This window comes from Corylus avellana, chromosome ca1, assembly GCF_901000735.1.
Source record: "Corylus avellana chromosome ca1, CavTom2PMs-1.0".
Taxonomy (NCBI): domain Eukaryota; kingdom Viridiplantae; phylum Streptophyta; class Magnoliopsida; order Fagales; family Betulaceae; genus Corylus; species Corylus avellana.
The window spans coordinates 5,188,557-5,204,369 of NC_081541.1; the positions used below are offsets into that span (position 1 = coordinate 5,188,557).

At 37.0% G+C, this 15,813-nt stretch overlaps 2 protein-coding genes across 2 annotated transcripts; both read right to left on the reverse strand.

The window, feature by feature from the left end:
• Positions 1–472: 472 nt before the first annotated feature.
• On the reverse strand, positions 473–3,711 carry LOC132167419 (E3 ubiquitin-protein ligase RZF1-like). The gene is made up of 2 exons (XM_059578387.1): positions 2,369–3,711; positions 473–651 (listed from the first exon to the last, which is right to left on the reverse strand). The coding sequence occupies exons 1-2, from the start codon at positions 3,372–3,374 to the stop codon at positions 641–643; spliced, it is 1,017 nt and encodes a 338-aa protein (XP_059434370.1). The 5' UTR covers positions 3,375–3,711; the 3' UTR covers positions 473–640.
• A 3,103-nt stretch (positions 3,712–6,814) lies between these two features.
• Positions 6,815–7,924, reverse strand: LOC132169089 (E3 ubiquitin-protein ligase RZF1-like). The gene has a single exon (XM_059580201.1). The coding sequence runs from the start codon at positions 7,922–7,924 to the stop codon at positions 6,815–6,817; it is 1,110 nt and encodes a 369-aa protein (XP_059436184.1).
• Positions 7,925–15,813: the final 7,889 nt, after the last annotated feature.

Sequence of the window (15,813 nt, forward strand, 5' to 3'; positions counted from 1 at the left end):
TTGAAGTTCTGTTTGGATTTTTTGAGGTTAGATCTCTAAACCTACAACCTCCACTCGCGCACCCCTTCCTTCATTGCCGCTCTCCACTCAACCTTCCAGCATCCCTAGCTCCTGCGCATGGTATACATGTGCCGCGGTCTCTTTTGGTTTCTTGCAATAAATCTACTCAATCGGCTCTCTTTTGTTGAGCACTTTCGATCCACCATAAATTCTAGATCTATATTTGGATTTTAAAAATACTCGATCTTGGTTGATTTTTCCTGACCGCCCCAAATGTTCTCTCTTTCGTTACTATACATCTACCTCTTAGTCTCTCCAATTGATTAGGATTATTTACGCATCCTTGTAGTGGAGGTTGAGTTGCTTGTGGCCAGTCTGTATTCCGGTGAGTTTCAATAGCATGTTTAATTTTAATTTTGCAAATAATTACATTAAAGAATTGATAATTGAGATAATTATGTTTGGTGTTAGATTTACATAACTTTTCATTTACATGGTAAATGCAGTACTTTCACAACAATTCCCCTTCACGTAGTAGAGACGGGATACTCCAGTGAACTTCATTGTTACCCAAGTCACTGGGCTTTTGGTAAACCTCTGTGAGGTTGCAAGTGTTGAAAGGCATTATAATCTACATAAATCAGCTTAATCCTGCAGAGCATATTGTCATACTATTAGGTTAATGCACCAAATGTAAAATTTTTATAATTAAAAAAATATATATGTGAAAGGATATCGAAAGCGGATAGAGAAAGATACGGTAATTTTGAGATAGTTCAGCCTTAGAGGTATACGTTCATCACTGGAAAGTATCATGGAGGACTATTATCTTGCTCTTAATGGCAGCCACCAAGAATAAAAGAAGAGAAAATTAAAGTTTAATCCCAGCTGGTAAAGAAGATTATCAAGAGGCTTTCTTACATTTTACCATTACTCTGTGTTGGGTGGCGAGGTGAAAAACCAAGTTCTTAGAAAATCTAATATATGTTATTGATTCAAATGCAAATAAACAAGGATGCTCGTAACAATTTCCAATCTTCAACCAGCATCTGCTATTTACCCCATGCACGTAAATAGAAAACTCACAGCATTTACAAAGAACAAGCATTATGTAGACAGTGTAGATTAGAGCAAGAATTGTTGCTCTATAAAGTGTCCATATAAATTGCTTCCAACATTAGCAGCAACAATTAAGTGCTAGAGAATAGAGCAAGAATGCCACCATGAGTTAAGTGCTGAAAAAAAAAATAATAAATAAAGGCAGAAAGATGAATTCAGCATAAAGGGTATAATGAAGTAAGCAGTGAGATTACTGGCTATCCTGAAAATCAGAATCAGGAATATGACTTAGGTCTTTGGGTTTTGCCAAAAGATTTTATGGTCTAAATTCTATGGTGAAGTTCATTTAGACCATCTTAATCCTTTAATTTATTTATTTTTCAGAGTTTGGTGATTGTTAAGGAATTAGATCGGTAACTGGTATCAGATCACGACTTCAAATACTAGAGGGAAAGTGCAAGTTTTACTAACATAAAATTTTCTATTCATTTTGTCAGCTTCGAAAATAGTCTATTTTTAGTTAAATAATTACTTATCCAAAAAATTTAAGCTGTTAATTTAATTAATATTTTAAGACTTTTAAAAGGCTATTTCTATTCATTTCATCTATGTTGTGGTGCTTTTAGGAGTCATGGTTTAATTTCAAGTGTTTCATAAAAAAGAGAGAAAGTAAAATTAAGGGTTAAATACCAAATACTCTCCTGAAGTTTGGTAACTTTATTTTTACCCCCCTGGGGTTTCATTTTTATCATTGGACCCTCCTGGGGTTTTGATAAAGGACCAAGTTAGTCCATCCATTAGTTGACCGTTAGGACTGACCCGTGGACCAATCACATATTGACACATGGCACATATTTAATTTTTTTTTTAAAATTAAAAAAAAAATGTATTTTTTTTAAATTAAAAAAAAAATTGGGGAGGCTACCCCATCTGGCCGGATGGTCGGCCACCCCCAATTTTTTTTCTTTTCTTTTTTTTTTTTTTTTTAAAAAATATACTTTTTTTTTTAATTTTTTTTAAAAATTAAATAGGTGCCACGTGTCATCATCTGATTGGTCCACGTGTCAGTTCTAACGGTCAACTAACAGATGGACTAACTTGGTCCTTTATTAAAACTCCAGGGGGGTTCTGTGATAAAAATGAAACCCCATAGAGGTAAAAATAAAGTTACCAAACCCCAAGGAAGGTATTTGGTATTTAACCCTAAAATTAAATCTAGACCCTTAAAAATGGTGTTGATCTTTGGTCTCGTAAGTCCTAACATGTTAATGGATGTATACAGAAAATAGAACGAGAATTTGATTCTCACCACTTCGAGAAGTACCGACATGTTCATGATCACCGTGTAGATTTACCGGTCGGTATCTTGCACGGAAGGGCCACATAGAGGACAATTGGTTCAATCTCAAGCACCTCCAGCACCAGCGTCTGCTGCTCTCTCTAACATGAATATGCTCAGTCTCAGAGTCATTTTCTCGAGCATCTTCTTGACAAGGTGCGGGCAGCTCGTGCCGGCAAACCGGACAAGAATTGTGAAGCCGCAGCCAAGGAACAATGCATTCAGAGTGGTATATATGCTTGCAAGGCAATTCCCTCGCTTCCCCACCAACCTTGAACTCCTCCTTGCACACGGGGCAATGCGAGTCGTTGGTCAGGTGGTCCGCCATGACTTTCACGGTTGGTATTGTGTTGATTGCCGAATCGGGTAAAGGAGGCGGCCCCGGCCGGTCATTTTGAGTCAGTTGCTCGATAAATTCGTTTAGGCCCGGCCCGAGAAAGTAGTTTCTAGGATCAACCCGTGGCGGTACTGGATTTTCAGGGTGTAAAATGGGTCTGAAAGGATCCAGAGGTCTAAGAACAATCCAAGTACGTGGCCGGCCATGAATTCCAGGTTCTGGGTCCGAGCTCTCTCTCCCATCCAAACTGCGGCGCGACCGCCTTGAACGCCGCTGGGCTCCAGTTTCGGTTTCTGGGTCCAGACGACTTCTCAGCTGCGGGAACCAGGGACGGTCGGGAAATTCTGTTTCCGGGTTGTGCGCGACATGATTGAAGCGCCTGATTGGAGGGTCGAGCATGAGAGAAAGGGCCTCGAGTAAACGGGCTTCCGGGGAGGGATCGAAATCGGTGAAATCAACAACGAGCCTAGGCCTGGTTGTGTCAATCTCACTTATGAACTGCCCGAAACAACGTGGGCAAACGATGTCCGATGGGTTTGTGGAGTAGACCCTGACCGTACGGTGGCACTGGTAGCACCAGTGGAGCGGGTAGGTCCTGGGAGCGCCATTGTTTCGGACTCGAGGAGGGCTCAGTGACATGATGATTAATGTCGTGAGCTTCAAAGTTCAATTAGGCTTTGATTTTTGCTTCCTGGGTTTGCGTTTATATTGAAGAAATGAAGCCGGGAAAGGTATATGAACAAGAATTGGAGAAATGGAGGAAAGAATGGCTTTACAGGGTTGCAGAAAGCAATTCTTTCTCTGGGTAGCTAGTGATTATGATTGTTCTTTTTTTAGTATTTGCATTCGAACTGTTTCGTTCTAAGAAAGAAAAGGATGAGTGGGATACGTTACAAAAGAGGTTTTGTCTTGTGGAGAGGTTTTTGAAAATTCGAATTGGGAGAGAACGTTAACGGCTACCTTTCCCGGGAAGGGACTGGAATCTTTTTTCTTGCGGACGAAACTGCTTTTGTGTATGAGGAATGATACAGCCCAAGTTGGGGAAAACCTCTTTTTTATTATTATTATTTTTTTTTTAATTTAAAAAAATAACAAAATAAAAAGTTAAAAAAGTTTCTGAAAATTGGTCATTATTATGAATAAAATACATTTTTTATTTTAAAAAAAATACCAAATAAAAGAAGGACCAACATAAAAATTATTGCTTCAAAAATTTTATTAATTTTTAATTTTGTTATTTTTTAAATTAAAAAATAAGGAAAAAGTTTCTTAAGCAAAATACAATTTTTATTTTTAAAAAATTACAAAAAAAAAAGAATAACCAAAATAAAAATTATTGCTTCAGAAACTTTTTTTATTTGTTATTTTGTTATTTTTTAAATTAAAAAATAAGACAAAAGTTGACTCAAAGTTGGACAAAATAGTTGTGCCTTTAGCATTTTTCTTGTGATAATCCCATCTCACTTAGCTGATGTGACATAGCAGTGCCAATTCATTGGATTAGCCATTGTTAAAAGTAAAAATAAAAATAATAATAAAATTCAAGGACTAATGGTACTAACAAATCAACCGGTGGAATGTGACAAGAGCTAATGAACACTACAACACTAGTCTAATGAGATAGGGGCGTGAGATAGAATTGTAGCATTTTGCATTTCTCTTTTGCTAATTATGCTCGCATGTCCATGGAAATAAAATGTTTGGTGTAATATATATATTTTATTATAAGTCTTTTATAAATATATGTGAGAGTTTATGTTAGTGTCACATCATGTCACATGGTCAAAAAAATTAAACAACAAAATTTGATAGATAAATTTAATATTTAATAACTAACATAGTAAGTACTACATAAACTGTTATGTGAATTTGTAAAAATTTATAGTAAAAACTGAAATTCTCCTAACATCACCCTCCTTAAAAAGTAAACCACGAAGTCATTGCTCTTTATGGCATCATCTTGCAAGTTATCAAAATACTGTTCTTACTTTGAACGAGAAAAAAAGAAGGGAATTTGTTCAACAGCAAACAACATTATTGACTAAGTTAGCTTGACACATTCCATGGACTAACTAATTAGGGCCAATTGCTTTCTTCCATTCTCACAACTTTTTCTCCACGACATAAACATTTCTCTCCAAACTTTGCTGCCATGGAGGAGGGAAGCTTTTCTATGCCTCTTCCTCTTCCCCCCTCTACCTTTCCAAGCTATTCACCTTTTTTTTTAGGCTCTATTCTTCGTCTTTTTGGCAATCTATTCGAAGAGATTCGTCTCTTCCCCCTCCTTCCCCTCTTCTATCTTTCCATTTTACATTTTGTTTTCACGATTTAGCCCCCACTGGATCCTCCAACCTCTTTTTTGAAGTTTTTGAGTCTGGCTTTTTCAAAACCAAATTTGTCAACTTTAGGAAGGTCCACCCTCACACGGCCCACTCCATCGTGCTCATGAGTTTCTCCGCTTCCGCTTCCACCAACCCCATCTCCGTTTGGCCAAGATGCACCGACGTTTGTCCCACATGTGCCCACGAGTAGACCTCACTTGCTAGTGCATGTCTCATACATGCCGACATGTAGACAGTCCTACGCTGCACGTAATGCCTCAGTTCCTCCCCTCTATTGCCGTCGGTCTCCTACCTCCCAATCTCTACTATCGACGTGTGGTTTTCACGCATTGGCGAGTAGCTTGCATGCTCCATCCTTCATCCAAGTCCATGCCACTTTCCTCCACCTTGCCATCAGTCGGTGTTACTTACTCGTGGTTTTTCTTTTTGCTGCTTTTTATCGTTTCCCTATATTTTTCTATTCTACATGTTTTTTGTGCTGGCCTTTTGTTCTATTTTCGACTGAGTTACACCACTCTCAAACAACTACTAATGGTCGTGTTGTTTTCCTAGCATGAGTTAGGGTAGGGTGTATTTCGAGGGTCATGTCACTGTCTGTGCCCCTTGCTTTGGGGATTCAAGTAAGATTGAACGGTTTTGAGATGGTCATGCTCATCGCCCCCTGTTGGTTTGTAAATTGTTCTCTTTATAGAACTTTGCCTACATTTATTGCCTTCTTTGGCAGTACCAAATCCTTTGATGAGCTGTGTCATTTATTTGACCAATTTCAAACTGTTATAAGGGTGGTTTTGTTGCCTTTTCCACTTTCCCCCTTCCCCACATAAAATAGGAAAAAAAGAAGTTAGCTTGACACCAAAGAGAACTATTCAATTTGCACATATAATGACACATTTAGCTTCTACAGTTTGAATGTTACAAGTGAAAAATGATAGCCACCAAGAAAATGAAGAAAGAATAAAAGAAGAGAAAATTAAAGTTTAAGCCCAACTGGTAAAGAAGATTATCAAGATGCTTTCTTACATTTTACCATCTATAGATAATATTTTCCTCTGATGTGCCCTATTATTATGAGTTTAGAAACTTAAATTCCTACAAGAAAAAAAAAAAAAAAAAAAAAACAAGAATATCACCATGAGTTAAGTGCTGGAAAAAAGGCAGAAAGATGAATTCAGCATAAAGATTATGGAGGCTATTATGAAAAAACAGTGAGATTACTAGCTATATATCCTGAAAATAAGAATCATGAAAACTCAAAGCAGCAAATAAATTTTATGACCCCCATCATTTGAGTCTTCCAATTCATGTATATATATATGCAGGTCTTTGGGTTTTGCCAAGATATTTTATGCTCTAAATTCTTTGGTGAATCTTATCTATAGAAGTTTCTTAGATTAGAAGTTAACTTAGACCCTGTTAATTCTTTATTTTTATTTATTTCTCAGAGTTTGGTGATTATTAAGGAATTAAATCGGTAATTGTTATCGGATTAGAAATTCAAATACTAGGGTGAAAGTGCAAGTTTTACTAACATAAATTTTTTTTATACTCGTTTCACCCGCTTAGAAAATTGTTAACTATTTGTTAAATTACCATTTATTACAAAAGTTTAAACGGATAAAAAATTGTAGATTTAATCATTTTAACTAATATACCATATTCGCAGAGATGCCTCACAAGATACTCAACCATCAGATTGTCTTCTGGCGCTTGTCCATCGTTCGGACCTCATCCAGCATTCTAGGCAAATCCGCAGTCTGCTCCTAAGGCCGCTGCCTTCTTCCCACAAAGCTGAGATACCGAAAGTAAAAGGCTTATTTGGTGTTGCTCTTTGGTCTCCGAACATGTTAATGGATCTATACATAAAATAGAACAAAAAAATTGATTCTCACCCCTTCGAGAAGTACTGACATGGTCATCACCATGTAGATTTACGGGTCGGTATCTTGCACGGAAGGGCCACAAAGAGGACAATTGGTTCCATCTCAAGCACCTCCAGCACCGGCGTCTGCTGCGCCTTCTAACATGAAAATCCTCAGTCTCAGAGTCATTTTCTCGAGCACCTTCTCGAGAAGGTGCGGGCAACTCGTGCGGGCAAAAAGGACGCCGGCAAACAGGACAAGAATTGTGAAGCTGCAGCCAAGGAACAATACATTCAGAGTGGTATATATGCTTGCAAGACAATTCCCTCGCTTCCCCACCAACCTTGAACTCCTCCTTGCACACGGGGCATTGGGAGTCGTAGGTCAAATGGTCGGCCATGATTTCCACGGTTGGTATTGTGTTGATTGCCGAATCGGGTAAAGGAGGAGGCCCCGGCCGGTCATTTTGAGTCAATCGCTCGATCAATTCGTTTAGGCGTGGCTCGAGAAAGTAGTTTCTAGGATCAAACCGAGGCGGCAATGGATTTTCAGGGTGTAAAATGGGTCTGAAAGGATCAGAGGAAGGATCCGAAGGTCTAACAAGAATACGGTGGCGCCACCGCCTCTGGGCTCTAGTTTCAGCTTCACGGTCCAGACGATCTCTCCCCTCTAAACCACGGCCTCTATGTTCAGTTTCCGTGTCATACACACCATGATTGAAGAAGCGCCTGATTGGATGGTCAAGCGCGAGAGAAAGGGCCTCGAGTAAACGGGCTTCCGGGGAGGGATCGAAATCGGTGAAATAATCAATGAGCCTAGGCCTGGCCACGTCAATCACATAGATGAACTGCCCGAAACAACCCGGGCAAACGATTTCGGATGGGTTTGTGGAAGCAACGCTGATCGTACGGTGGCACTGGTAGCACCAGTAGAGCGGGTAGATGCTGGGAGCGCCATTGTTTCGGTCTCGAGGAGGGCTCAGTGACATGATGATTAATTACCGCAGTCGTGAGCTTCAAAGTTCAATTGGGTTTTGATTTTTGCTTCCTGTGTATGTGTTTATATTGAAGAAACCAAACCGGGAAAGGTATACGAACAAGTATTGGACAAATGGAGCAAAGAATGGCTTTGCAGGGTTGCAGAAAGCAATTCTTTCTCTGGGTAGGAATTATATATGATTGTGAAACTTCAAGTAGTTTTCTTTTCCCTCGCTTAAAGTTTGAAATTTCTTTTTGGTTGCTCAATCGGTTAAATTGGACAAACTAGCCCGACATAGATTCATAAAGCCCAAACATGTTTTTTTTTGGAAAGACTACAATTGGACTTGGGCCCAACTATCGCACTCATGTGATGTGTATATAACTCAACCATCTCACGCTAGCTGCTTCAAGTGAGTTTCAGTTGAATTCCGCCCCGTCCAATCATGGGCCTAGCCCGTCACATAAAGTTGTCAACTATATATATATATATATACCCGAGTACCATATATATATATATGTCGAGATCAGATGAATTTCCTTCGATCAAATTTGGAAACGTTGTTCTTTTTTCTTGTTTTCCATTTATTTAGACAAGAAATCATTTCTACTTTGCAGAAGCTGCTATAACTTGTTGGAAAAGAAATGTTTGGCAATATTTTGCAGAAGCAACTGTATGAAGCTAAAAGCTTTGCTGAGTGTTTGGTAAAAATGATGTCTGACATAACCAGATTGGATATCAAGGGATGATTGGAGAAAAATATAAAGGGTAATTATCATGGTGTTTCATAAAAACAATAATAATTATTCTGACCAATCTAAATAATTCATCAACCTGCAGGGATCAGGGGCCTGCTGACTACTTCCCAAACTTTGCTGCGGGGCAGCAGTTGCTTTTGCTTCAGCAATCCATCTTGTTCTTGTCAAAAACATCAACAGGTGCTTTTACTATATATATAGAAAAGCTATTTTGGGACTCCTAAAGTAAACATGATTTGAATTCTATGTTATTAGACGGCCGAATATCATAGAAATTTGGACAGTTTAAAAGAAATGAGTTGCATGAGTCACTTGTCTCGTGCAGCCTAATCTAATGCCAAAAACAAAAAGAGATAATGCTTGCACCAAAATCATATAATCTGATCATCTTCACCTTGATTCTGAAAATAAAGTCAGAATTATGATAACTATCTTTAGTGAAGGGTTAAAAGTGCAGTATTAATAATAAAGTTAAATACTGGATATGATATGATTATGATATTGAGATTGAGTGCAGCTATGATCTTTTGTAGCTTCCTCCATGGATGACCATAGATATAAATTATGATTACCTGAGGAATTATATATTGTACAAATAATAATACATCTATCTATGCCTTGGAATATGAGTCAGTGCTCATCCATCTATACAAGATTTGTGAATAAATTTATCCTTGAGAGATCTAGAGAGAGGCAATTATTTCAAATTATTCAATTTTTTAGGCGACACATATTGAAGATTGGAACATATTTTAATCAGAGACAGAGACAGAGAGATCGAGGGGCAATTATTTTGAATTATTTTCGACAGCTTTTGGAACATGTCCAACTGCCTCTCTAATTTTGGTATGAATGATACGTGAATAGAAGAACATATGTTTGGGCTTATTGTTGGCTTGCTCAACACTTAATTGATATTTTGATTTTTTAAAAAAAAAAAAAATGCTTGTCACGGACTTCTAGCCCACCATCTACGGAAATGGACTTTTAGCTTATATTATAAGGTGAGAGTGATTAAATACGCCTACCATATATATTAGTCATACAATATCAACAATTTTATGTGGATGTTTGAAATAGGGCTAGCAAAATGGGTATGCGGGTCGACCCGTTTATGACCCGTGACCCGTTTAAGGAATATCCAAACATGACATGTTTAGTTAACGGGTTGGCTCCACCAGACACAACACGACGTAACACGGCAATTTTCACGGGTTATCCAACACGACCCGTGAGACTCGTTTAAAATAATGGGTCGTGTCAGGTCCACACAACCCGTTTGACCCGTTTAACTTAATTTTTTTTTTTTTTTTTTTAAATGAAATAATAATAGTTTTAGCAATTATCTCTTGAAATTAAACTTCTAACAGGCTAGCACCAAATCACTTAATTAATAGGTAATAGGCTTAATTGTCTAATTAAATAACAAAAAAAAAAACTACATCATCATTACAATTTACAAATACAAATTGGGTTTCGTCGTCGGCGCGAGAGATAGAAGGAGAGGAGACGTCGGCGGCGCGAGAGATAGAGAGAGAGGAGAGAAATTGAGGGTGAGGCCGTGAGGGAGAAAATAAGAAAAATGAGAAATAGGTCTTTGGGAGTGGGAGGCGGCGTGACTCAGGAAGCAAGAGAAGAGAAATTTTTAGGTTTATGTTTCACAATTTTTTCAGGTTTTAAAAAATAATAAATAAATTTTAAATAAATAAACGGATTTGGCGAGTCACCCATGAGTGACCCGTGACAAGACCTGTTAAGAGTAAACATAAACAGGTTGACCCGTTTACGACCAAAACCCGTTTAAGATAAACCCAAACCCGCTAATTTCGTGTCGGATTGTCAGGTCGTGTCAAAATTGTCAGCCCTATTTGAATATGCCCAATGCATTAGTGTTTTTCTGTTGCATTTGGGATTGTGTTTGAGAAATATAATTTTTAAGTTAAAAAATATTTTTTGACCCGATTGCTAAATATGAGTTGCGAACCCGATTTTTTTATCTATACAGGGGGCTTCCAAGTTAAGCTAGGCAAATATGGGGAAAAGAAATTAAGATCAACTCTACAAAATTTATGCCAAGATACGGTGGTTCCTAGCCACATGATGTTATTTGGCATTGGTTTGTTTCATGATTCTATACATGCAGGACATAAATAGAGTGCTATTAATTCTTAATTATTGAGGCGGCATTTTAGCTTGGTTTTGTGCACATTAAACACAAGATGTAAGTGATCATATCGTTTGGAGAACCCAATTATCGACGGGCTCCTAATATAGGTCATCCACCAAAATTGCCAAAAGGTTCAGTGGCCTATTGCCGAAAGGCCTAAAGAGGCCAACCGTCATAGCTAAGAGGTTGGGAAGGCCTAATGGCCTAGAACCCAGATAACCAAAAGGATCAATTCAGGTGCACTCTCGTCCAAATGTAACCTCCAACAGCTCATTCTCCACTCTATAGCTTAGCCAACGATCTGCTCACACCATACGCTCTCCTAACAAACTTGAGGAATGAATCTCCACATCATAAACAAACTGCTGGCATGAATTTCTTAAACCCTAAAAAGCGAGGCGGTAACGACAATTTATAATTAGAATCGAAGGGCATTCGCTCAATTACGTCTTAACTAGTCTTATCATTATTACTATACCAAAATTTGTCTTCACTCTCGCAAACACTAACTCGAGCGACAGAGTAGTCCTGCCGGGTCCACCCCGGCGGCAAATCCTTTAAACTCCTTCCTATCTCGCAGATTTTCCCTCTGGTGAATAACCTGCAATCACTGTATTAACACCCTTATTATATTTAATTTGTCCTGACAAACCTGCCATGCATGCATACCTAGACTGCTTGCCAAAAGAGAGACTGAATTGACCATAAGCATTAAGCACCGACCAGTACTGACTCGACGCAGGCCTAAAATGATCCATCTCACTGGGTATTGATTAGGGAGGTCCCTCAATGCAATCTATTTCAATCCCCTATTCCCCCCCCACTACACAATGAAAAGTCACCCACATTAAATACTTGTAGCACTTTGGAGGTCGGAAACTGTATATATATATATATATATATATATATATATATGTGACAAAACATTATTTGAATCGTCTAAGGAAAATGGATCAAAGACATTTTCTTTGCAAAGCTAATCTTCGACAGTCAATGAAACCCGTTGTGCCGACATAGGACATATTGCTTCACCTAATGGTAGTTCACCTACATGTCCCATAATTATTCATGGTGTATGTTTTTGGACCACCGTTCGTTTGTGTTAATTTTTTTAATCAATCCTTAAAGTAAAAGTGATCCTTGTGGATTGAAATATTAAACCTAAGCACATCATTACATAACTAATTTCTCAAGCACGTAACGAATAATTTTAGAATTTCGAGAAGGACAGAGAAATATTTAGTGCACTTTAAAAATCTTAAACTTTGGCTAAAAAATATGTGGTTGAATGCTTAGAATGTCAATAATGAACTACTCTTGAGAAAGAAGAAGAGTGAATTAATGATATTATTCAACCAATTAAGTCGGTGTTTGAATATGGCATTCGGGGGGATACCTCTACTTTTATAGATGTCTTGACACCTGATACGCAGTGGTGTGTTTTGAATTCAAAAGCACAATGAATATAAAGTTGACCACATGGCCATCTCAACTTTGGACCACAGCTAAAGGTGGATATATTCATCATATGGTTGCGCAAATTAATTTCATACTAAATTTATTCATCAAGGTAATTATATAATATATACTTCTCTTCCATGATATAATATTGTAGACCATCTTGGTCTCACTCACACATGGAAAGTTATATTAATCGTTACCATTCCAAATTGTTTAATCATGTCAAAGATCCAAGTTTTTTTAGAGCAGCATCATTCAAATGATCGATGATGGTGTATCAAAAATAAAATATTTTCAGTTCGTAAATTTATTCCTTTTTAAAAATTAAAGAAAAAATAAGTTCGAAAAATTATTAATCAGCTGATAATGATTTTGTTGACTTTTTAAGATGGACAACATTTGGGATTATTCCAACGTGAAGTAATTTAAAAGAACATAAGATGGAGAGAATATAAATTTTTTTCCTGTATTTTTAATAAGAAATCATAAAAAATATAAGTGATTATGTAACGTGAGATATTAAATGAAAGGCCACGTATTTGCATGGGTGAGAGCCACCTGGTGCAATAACTTTAGCACAAGATTAAGATGCAAACGTGAGCTAGGATTTTATAGGGTGATCCTGAAAGGTGATGCTCTCCAAATAGTGCAGGCACTTAGGAAAAATGAAAGAAGTTGGCGTCGGTATGGACATCTCATTGAGGAAGCTCGAGGGGTATTAAATTGTCTACAAAGATGGAAGGTTAATCATGTTAAACAACAACTCAATGAAATAGCTCATCGTCTTGCGAAATAAGCGCTTTCTCTCACCAAGGAGCAAGAGTTATTGAGAAAAATTTTCACTGTATTTCGGATATTATCTTTATTGATCGAGCGTTATTCTTAATGTTTGTTTAACTATCTATAAAAGTCACTCTATTCCTTTAAAGATAAAAAATAAAAAATGATGTGACATTTCATCGTACGTGGCATTTACCGTTTCAACTACTAAGCTAACATGGTAGTTCACGTGACACCAGAGCTTCCATCCTGCCACATCGGTCCGCCTCTTGTGTCACTATCTCTACAAATGGTCAATCACCTCGTCTCCTTCTTCTCGTCCTCTTTTGGTTATTGATTCTGGAGTGAATAAATAACAAACAGATGTAACCACAGCCATGTCGTGAAGACCCAAAACTACCATACCGTGATTGTGTGGTTGTACTTGGGCCGATGAGTGACATAATAAATATCATTTGAATTGCCACATCAATTTATAATAATAATAAAAAAAAATTGTATCCATACATTTCCATATGATAATTCCAAGACAAATAATGGTGATTATTATAAAAGGGTGCTATCGTGATTCAAATTTGACCATGTGTACCCCGGGGTAGGTATGAACGGAATATAGATTTGTGCATTATTGTACACTATGTTGTTTGTGTTGCATATGAAAGTCAAACAAAGGTTTTTCTGACGTTAACCCTAATTAATATTTGCCCTTAAAAAGATTTGGGTTGGACCAACTTGGGAGGACTCTTTCTCACCCCCACCCCACCAACTAATATCACTTTTTTTATTGATATTTTTTCGGATAGTCAATAAAGAGGATTGAATTAGGTGACTTAACAGCTAATTTTTTAATTGCTGATAAGGAAAACAACAACACGGAGATCACCTTCATTTACATTCAAACACTTGGATGGCATTTCCTGCTTTATGTTAATATCTACATACCCCAACTGTTCGGGCAAAGTTTTACAAGGAAGAGAAAATTAATGAGATGAGACATATGATCTTGAAAGTCAATTTAATGTGTTTGTTTTGGACCGCTTAGACACTTCAAAGACTTTTAAGCTTAATTTTGAAGTGTTTAAGTTTAATTTGAGAATTTATAATTTTAAATAAATTGTAAGGAATTTGATTTTAACTTCACACCAATTTCATATTGTTAACGTGTTTTAAATAATTTATTTTAAAGTGCACTTAACTAACTAGAAAACCATTTAAAATATTTTACGTCAACCCACATGATAAATAATTGTAGAGATAAATATGTACATGGTACACTCGCATGCATGAACCTTGGAATTTAAGCGGTGCCGGTGCATTTTATATGGAAATTGAAGATGAATACCTTAAAAGTCAATGACAAGATGGGAGGTTTATTCTAAGAAACATGGGTTTTTTTTTTTTTAATCAAAAAGGTGGGAAGGGGCGACCTGTGTAGTTTTTTCCTTGGGCGTTACCATCGGGGTTCCCACCCGCTGTGGAATGTCCGATTTGAGCCATAGCTACTGCCTGGGAAGGCGAGCCCGTCACCACAACCCCACAAAAGTGTGAGCCAGTAGAGCCCCTTCAAAGTAACATCTGGTTCACGCATCTACTACCGCAAGCGGATTCGAACACGCGACCACTAAGATGAAAGGAATTCTTCTACCAACTCAACCACTACCCTTGTGGTCTAAGAAACATGGTTGGAGGCCGGGCAATGCACTTTGGTGGAATTTTGAGGCCTACGAAGATAAATTTAAGTAAGGTCTTTTTTGTTTTTTTTCTTTGAATTTAAATATTTGAAGAGGGTGCATATTGTGACATTCATTGATGCCGTACACATTTTCATTCTGTTTTCTCTATTAAAAAATAAATAATGACCAAGTAGTCAAGCATTTCATGTTGAAAAAAAAAAAGTGCAATCATGATCAATAAGGAATGGTGCCGTGGGTTATTGTTGTACTTGTATCTTAGGCATTGAATTTTCATGAAAATGACTTTCCATCTTTTTTTTTTTCTTTTTCAAAGTTTTTATCTTAAGCATTTAATTTTTTCATGCAATTATTATTATTATTATTATTTCATAATTAGGGCTTTAATTAGAGAGCATGAATAAAAATGAAAAATATCGGACTACTATTTTAAGTTTCAGATCAATATTAATATATATTCTTGATGTTCCAAATTTTTTAAAATCAGTTTCATGTGTTATATCAATTAATTTTTTGAATAAATCATTCCATTTATATTTTTGTCAATTTTTTAATATAACAATCCATATGAAAATACACATATACAGATATACTCCTAAAAAAATTTATAAATAAAAAATAAAAAGAAAAAAAAGAAAAAAGAAAAAAGAGGCTACAGCAAGTGGCCAAGTGGGTGAGGTGATCTCAACCCACACGGGCCACACCCCCCGGCCTTCACCCCACCCACCCACAGTGGGATCCATTCCTCTGCAGGCGGGTGGGCGGAGGGAGTGTGGGGTGACCTACCCAAAACCCGTTGTACTTTTTTTTTTTTTTTTTTTTGTAATTATTGGGAGCATATTTATATTTAAATTCCATTAGAAAATAAACATAAAAATCTACAAAATGCTCTATTTGAAAAATAGGTAAAATGTATGAAAGCTAGTGAAAATTGAAACAAAAAGATTTTCTTCTTCAATTCAATTTATTAAATTGATCTTAAACGTATATGATTTTTACATGCGTTTTAAATTCTTACATTTTGAAGACGTGTTAATTTAAT

What these genes read in the sequence shown, in the direction of transcription:
- LOC132167419 (XM_059578387.1), bottom strand. Translation starts at nt 3,374, where the DNA reads ATGTCACTGAGCCCTCCTCGAGTCCGAAACAATGGCGCTCCCAGGACC.
- LOC132169089 (XM_059580201.1), bottom strand. Translation starts at nt 7,924, where the DNA reads ATGTCACTGAGCCCTCCTCGAGACCGAAACAATGGCGCTCCCAGCATC.